This window comes from Acanthisitta chloris, unplaced genomic scaffold (genome assembly GCF_000695815.1).
Source record: "Acanthisitta chloris isolate BGI_N310 unplaced genomic scaffold, ASM69581v1 scaffold24373, whole genome shotgun sequence".
Taxonomy (NCBI): Eukaryota; Metazoa; Chordata; class Aves; order Passeriformes; family Acanthisittidae; genus Acanthisitta; species Acanthisitta chloris.
The window spans coordinates 15,603-22,787 of record NW_008666913.1 but is presented as its reverse complement, the minus strand read 5'-3'; the positions used below and the strand labels follow the sequence as shown (position 1 = coordinate 22,787).

General features: G+C 57.9%; 1 protein-coding gene across 2 annotated transcripts in view; it reads right to left on the bottom strand.

The window, feature by feature from the left end:
- Positions 1-2,596: 2,596 nt before the first annotated feature.
- The window catches only part of LOC103799961 (diacylglycerol kinase beta-like), a 15,146-nt gene continuing 10,557 nt past the window's right edge, over positions 2,597-7,185 (bottom strand). For both annotated transcript variants that reach the window (XM_009072319.1, XM_009072320.1), the window contains exons 21-24: positions 4,893-5,094; positions 3,347-3,467; positions 3,197-3,257; positions 2,597-2,695 (exon numbers count right to left, since the gene is read on the bottom strand). In XM_009072319.1, coding sequence (XP_009070567.1) covers positions 2,597-2,695; positions 3,197-3,257; positions 3,347-3,467; positions 4,893-5,094 — 483 coding nt within the window. The remainder of the gene's footprint in view (positions 2,696-3,196; positions 3,258-3,346; positions 3,468-4,892; positions 5,095-7,185) is intronic.

Here is a 7,185-nt window from a genome sequence, read left to right as displayed (position 1 = left end):
AGGAGGAGGGGCTGGGACTCCTCGGGAATGGGGGTCCCCAGCTCTCAGGGGTCCCCACTGCAGCACTGGCACCAGGGGCTGGGGGGGTTGTTTGGGGGTTCTGCTCCATCCCATGGCCTTGGGAACTGGGCTGAGCTGGGAGACACTGAGGAGCATGTGGGGGGTTCAGAGCCTCGAGTACCCCTCAGCTGTGTGGTGGATTCCTCCCCAGAGCTGGGGACAGCTGGGCTGAGCTCCCAGTGCCTGTGGGTCCCTCCTGGGCTGGGGACCTTTGCACCATCAGAGGTCAGGAGCTGCCAGGCCCGATGAACCATGGCATGGCAGGAGCAGATCAGAGCCGTGTCCCCTGGGGCAGGTGGCAGGGACTGTCACCCTGACCATCCGGGGGATGTCTCCATCGGAGCCCAGTGCTTCTGGCAGACTGGTGCTGGTGTATTATTGTCCCTGTGCCCTGCAGCACATGAGTGCTTCCCCCTGGATTTCAGCTCAGAGGAGCACTCCTCACCCCCGGTGCTGCCAGACCCCCTGGGCACCGTGCCTGCTTCTTCCCCCGACAGCAAACCACAGCAGAGACCCCCCGTGCTGCTTTTTGCCTGGGGCCCAGCAAACCATGCCCAGGGGCAAGGAGCAGGAAAACCACTGCTGATTCCATGCTAGCACTGGGATAAAACTGGGTTGAGGCAGAGTGGGCAGGGAAACAGAACCAAAATCATTGACCTTATGTGCTGCCATCCCATGGAACAAACCTGTAACCCTTCTGCTAGCAAAGCTCTGGAGATGGAAGAGGTGGGTTCTTCACCCTCTCCAAGCATGGAACTGTGAGGCACCACTGCCCTCAGGGACAGGCTGGGGAAATGAAGGCTGCTGGTTCATGGGGCCTGGCATTTGTTTGGCCTCGCTCCATCTGCTTTCACCTGGATATTCATTAACAGCTGCCTCGGGTGACAAGGAAGAGGAGAAGGAGGGTGGATTTATGCACTGCAGGTGAAGTGTGCCTGTGTATGCAGGTCACGAATGGCTCCCTTTCAGCTCACTGTTCACTCTGAAACATAATGACGGCAGCACGCTCTGCATTACCAGGGGAATGTTAGTGAGTGGGGACCTGCAGCATCAGGAAGGACTGGGTGGACACTGGGGAGGACAGGGTGGCTTGTCTCAGCCCTGGGGCAGGGGCATAGCGGGGATAAGCAGCAGTTTTCCTGCCTGTAGCAACATCCATGGGACACACACTGCTCCCTGCAGCACAGGAGCCTCCACCAGACCCGAGGGAGCTGCCTGGGAGCAAGGGGTGATTCAGAACCTGGGTGTATCCCCACGTAGGGCCACCACTGGAGGCAGTGGGTGCCTGCAGAAGCAACTGGCAGCCCTTTCCATGGGCCAGCTCTGCCAGCTCTCAGCTCCTGAGAGCACACCCAGACCATGACAGTCTCTGTGCATTCATCTGTTTTCTGGTCCCTGTGCATCCTGGGGAGAAGTTGCGTCCCATGATCTGTCCATCCATGGATGATGCCACCAAAACCTGCCCATGTATCCCTGGCAGCTGAGCAGGGAACAGCATCTGTGAGACTCCTTGGGTTTGGAGTGGGTTGAGGGGAGACCTGGATACGCAGAAACTCTCCCTCACTCCCTGCAGCCATCCAGGAGCATCAGAGGCAGCACCAGTAGCACTGTGAGAGCACCAGCCTGGCAAAGCACACGGGGAGATGTGTCAAAAGGCAGGGGGGACACTTCCAAGTGAGAAGAGCTTCTGCATGTCTGTCCCCAGGATCCCCAGCTGGCTTTAGGAAAGAGAAAAGTCCATGTGGAAGAAGGTGGTGTGGAGGACAGCCAGCAGAGAAGGTAGGTGGTGCTTGTGTCCAACCCAGCCTCATAAAAAGAAATTGACCCCCGAAGTCCCCCCCGAAGTTTGCTAAATAAATACATAAATATGAACTCAAAGCCCAGAGCCAGGGTGTGGGAGTTTCCCAGGACCTACAGCTTCCCCCAAATCCCTTTTCTTGCCATTTCCCCATGAAAACAGTCTCCTCCCATCCACCCCACACCTGTCCCTGTGCACTGTCTGTCCCCAGCCTGTTCCACACCTAGTGGCTCACAGGGCTGGTGGCCATGGCTCTTTGCATCTCTCCAGAAATGGAGAGGCAAGGGGCTGAGACAGCTCCTCTAGACTAAGGAAATAAATAACTCCTCCGATTGCAAGGCTGGGGGGCAGAAAGCCACTGCAGGGAGACATCGAGTGATGTTCGGGAGGATGCAAAATAAATAAGTGGAGCTCGGTGTTGCCTCAGGAACACATTCACTCACAGCTTGGCTGGGGGGTATTTAAATAAAGGGCAAAACAATCCCAGTCCTGGTGCTGCTCTGGTGAACGTGCTCCCTGCCTGCACCCTGCCTTCACCCACCGCGGCCGTCCTGGCTGGAGAAGGTGCTTGTGGTGGTCAGGAAGGAGCCTCCAAGATCTGCCCAGGATAAATAATCCCTGCTGGGCTTGGAGGGGGAGTTTCTGTCCCTGCTGCAGAATGGGGATTTGGGGACCCCCTGCAGCAGGAGGGTGGCAGGGACACCGGGTGCCTCTGGGCTGCGGCTCCTTGGACACTGCTTAATCCCGAGTTCGGTTTCTCCTCTTCAGGAAAAAGAAGCTGCTCTTCTGGGGGGGCCCCAGCAGCATTGGCACCTGGCTTTTATGTGTAATTTTGACCTAAAAAGACATGGAAAAACTCAGCTCAGTAAGGGGTCCTAGGGGACTCAGGACCCTGGGGAGTGACCCCAGCACGCTGCAAGCAGCTCAGAACCCAGCACTGGGGCAAAGAGCTCTGCAATCATGTCCAAGCAGTACTGGGAGGGGAAGAGGATTTCTCCTCCAGGCAAGATGCCTGCTGGATGGTGGGGGACACCACTGCAAATCCCCCAGGAAGGGATGCTGCTGCACCCATTCACCCAGCAAGGGATCAGCGTGTCCCTGTCCCCACAGCTCCCGTCATGGCTTGTCATGAGTCTGGGGGCAGCATAGGCACAGTCACAGCTGTTCGGGCTCTGCAGCCACCCACCAGCAAGTACAGGAGCCTCCCTTCAAATCCAGAGGCTTTGCCATGGGGAGCCAAGGCTGTCCCATCCTAATGCCCTCTGCGCCCCATCCCAACATCCTGCCAGCCCCTCTGCTCCATCCCAACATCCTGCCAGCCCCACCCCAGGGACTCACAGTGCAGGATGGCTGCATCCAGGGCTCCCCATCCACCTGCATGGGCAGCAGCTTGGATGTCCTGCAAAGCAAAAATAGAGGGAAAAGGGGGTGACACGGGCACCAGGTTTTGCCGTTGATCAGGCACTCAGGTGGGACAGGGACACACACCTGATTGTGACGGAGGAACACTGGGCTAGTCTCTTCCCAGCACTCTTCAGCCCCGTGTAGATCTGCCCCATCTCCATCGCACCCTCCAGCCCCACCACCTCCAGGAGATGGTCGCTGAGGTCTGCAAGAGAGAAGCATCTCAGTTGGTTCCCTCATCCCTAGGGATCTCCTGCCTTCTGCTGTCATCTGAAACACTGGGGCCAGCATACCAGGGCTACTGACTGCCCTGGAAGGCTGTGGTGCTGTGGGCATTGTAGGAATGTGTTCTGATGTCCCCTGTGTCCTGACACCACTGAGCTGGGTGTTTGCAGCACTGGGCAGTGCTGCTATCCAAAATCTCTGGAGGAAAAAAACCCCCGAAACTCCTGGTCTGAAACAGCACCCAGTCCTGCATGGTTGCAGGGTGCCAGTCAAGATCCCCACCAGCCCTTGAACTGTTTGTTTACAGTGCATGAAATGGTGACAACCCTTCTCTGGGTGCCCTGGGGTGCTGCAGCCTCCCAGGAGCCAGCATGCATGGCAGAATGCACACTGAAAAATCTGCTCAAATCCCAGGACATTGCCCTCTTCCCAGCTCATCCTGCTCTTCTGGGCTGTTAGCAAAGGCAGCCAACACTGGTGCAACTCACTCCTTCAGGTCCTCTTTCACACTCCTCTCACCCCCGAGAAGAAGTCCTCTGAGCCTCCCACCCCCTCCTACCCACCCACAAGTGGGGATGTCCTCAGGGTATCACCCCTGCTGTCCCCTGCAGTCCCATTAGGACTGGCTTTCACTCTGTCCCACTCCCTGCTGCTTGTTCCCACCCAAGAGACAGCCAGTGATGGCCTGGGATGGCCAGTGACACCACCATCCCAGCAGCCACATCACAGGGGCTGTTTCCCATGCCATCCCTGGGCAGTGGGAGGTGGGGGGTGGAAAATCCAGGCACTTTGTCTATTTTGCTGGCTGCTCTCTACCCCACTGCTCCCCACTGGGGAACGCTGCCAGCATCCCCTGCCCACGGGGATGGCTCCAAAGGCTGAGTGTGAGCTGCTGGCCAGGGCACAGCATGGGGACTGTGCTGCCCATGAACCCACATCTAGGCTGGCAGCGCTGTGGCGGAGCCTGGAAGACGCTTACAAAAGCCCTTGGTGCCAGCTCTACAGGCAGTTCCAGCTCCTCCTCTGCTGCAGCAGGCAGCTGACCCTGCAGTGGCTCCCTGCCAGCCCCATGGGGCACCAGGGCTGCCCAGCACCATGCCCACAGGTGAGGGGTCCCATCTGGGCACCCCCTGAGCTGTGATCCCAGGAGGAGGGGGCAGAGGTGGATGGCAGGGAACGAGAGCCATGTCCTCTCTGGACACCAGGGCATGGCATAACCAGCCCTGAAGAAATGCAGTGCTGGGCTACACCAGAGGACAGAAATAGCCTGGACAGATCACTGTTGGGGTCACCCTGGCACCCCAAAAGAGACCTGACAACAGCCCCTGCAAAGCTGTTGCTCCAGAACCAGCAGCTGCCCAGCTCCCTGTACCAACCCCGTGCAGCCCAGTCACCCAGGGCTCACCCTGCACGCAGAACTTCAGCTCCTTTGCATCGGTGACCACGGTGCCAGGAATCTTCTCCGGCACCTTCTTGCCCAGCCGGTTGTAGCCGCGCTGCTTCTTGGTCTCGCCCCAGAGGTTGGAGCCGCCGTACATGCTGGGGATGTTGAGGACAGCAATGCCCTCCAGGGACGTGTTGCTCAGGTCTAGCAGGGTCCCATCGCACTGCCAGGCATGTGGGCAGGGTCAGGACACGGGGCAGGGAAGCTGGTGCCCATCCCTGTGGAACAGCCTCCTTTCCCCACCACAGCACTGTGGGTCCCCGAGCACAGCATGACACCAGGCAGTCCCCAGGCAGTCCCAGGCAGCCCTGGGATGGCTGGGGCTGGAGATGTAAACAAATACCCTCCACTTTGCTTTCCTAGAGCTGACAACCACCACCTCACCCTCCTTGTGCTGCGCCCCCCTCTATTTCCATAGGAATTTTACTCTAAGGCCAAGGTGGCAGTTTCAAAATGGGAGAGATCACACAAAACCTCAGCTGGGCTCAGTGCTGTGACCCAAAATAGGAGGCAACACCACCTCAGCCCTGGAGTGACCTCCATCCAAGGAGCTCTAGCACATGCTCCCCCACCTCCCCTTGTTCAAACCCACTCCAAAGGATCGGAAAGTTTGGCTGCCCAAAACCGAACTCAAAGCAGTTTGTCTTCAAGTGCCATTTGCAAGCTAGAAATGAGGCTGGAAGCAAATCATGGGAAATATGTCAGAGGGAAAACTGCCAGGTTCTGGAAAGAAAAGCACAAGGCAGCACACAGAACTGGCATCCCAGGCTTCGCTGTGTACAGCAGGACTGCCCTCACTGAAAATTCCCGGTGAAAGGTGAGATATCTGCTGCCTGCAGCCCTTCCACAGCAAGCAGCAGCTGTGGAAATGCTGCTGCCTGCAGCCCTTCCACAGCAAGCAGCAGCTGTGGAAATGCATTCCTTAGCTTCAGGTCTTTTCACACTCCCCAGATGTGGATTCCCTTCCTAGATACCTCCAGAGGAAGTAGCCACTTTCCCATCCAAGTGCAATTTATCTAGAGCCTTCCCATTTTCCTTGAGGCTCTGCTCTCTACCTGCCACTCTGCACTTGAGCAAATCCCAGCACAGCTTTCTCCTCTCATTTTGGAGATGTGAAGGCATCTCTGCCCTCACTTGCTGTGCCAAGAGGGGCTGACGAGCCCCGGTTGCTGCTCCCACTCTGGCTGTTTTCCTCTGGCAGAGGTCTGGAGCTTATTTTTACCACCCCTTGGCCGGTTCTGAGAACACCAGTGGAGTATGTATGCAGCGCTGGGCGCTCTCACGAGCAAACGCCTCGGTGTGTCAGATCCGTTCTGCCTCCCCTGATGCTGCGGGATCTTATTTTTAGCCTCGTGTTGAAAGCAAAAAGCAGGATTCTTCTGGTTTGGGAGGGGAGAGCTGTCTCTCCAAGGCTCGGAAAGGATGCAAATCCTTTCGCTCTCAATACATCTTAATGATACTGCGATTTGGAGGGAGAGAAAAGACCGCAGCGCTCTGAGCAGGGTGCGGAGCGAGAGGGCTCCGATTCCTGCGGGATGGACCTGAGCATCGCCCGACCACAGGCACCGTGCCCACCTGGCCGCGGGGCCGGGCCGAGGATGCTGTCCCTCCCTCGCCCCGCACAGCCCTCCCCGGCTCTCGTGCCAGGAAGCCACAAAGGGCTCTTTGAGCAGGGGCAGCTGACACAGGCGCTGGCAGCGAGGCTGCGAGGAGAAATTTGCAGCTGGGGGAAAAAAGCAAATTCATTTCCAGGAGCCGTAGGGGGAACGAGTGCCAATTTCCAAAACAAAACTGCCATTTCTCTCTGCAAGGCTGACAGTTGCCTGGGAGCCGCTTTCAACTTCGGATCCTGCGGGATTAACGCTTTCCTGCCGGGGGTGCAGCTGAGGGGGGAGCACCCACAAGGAATGGTGCCCGTCCCTGGCACATCACATCCCACAGAGACAGGCTCTGCCGCGCTGGGACGCCGGTGCTGGGTGGGGAAGGGGGTGAGGTGGCTGTGTCACGATTCCTGCCCCTTCCCACCAGCCCCCAAGGGTGCAGGACCTGCTCCAAGCTTTGGGGAGAGATGAAGCTGTGCGTCTAGGAACAGGCATCAGAGTTTCTGGGTTCTCCCGCTCTCTGCCCACCCCTGTGCCCACCACCTGCTCGGACTCCCACCAGCCCCTTGCAGCAGGCACTATTCCCCCTCAGCCTAAGTTATACAAGGGTGGTTTATCCAGAGATAAGGAGAGACGGAAGTTTACAGCCAAAC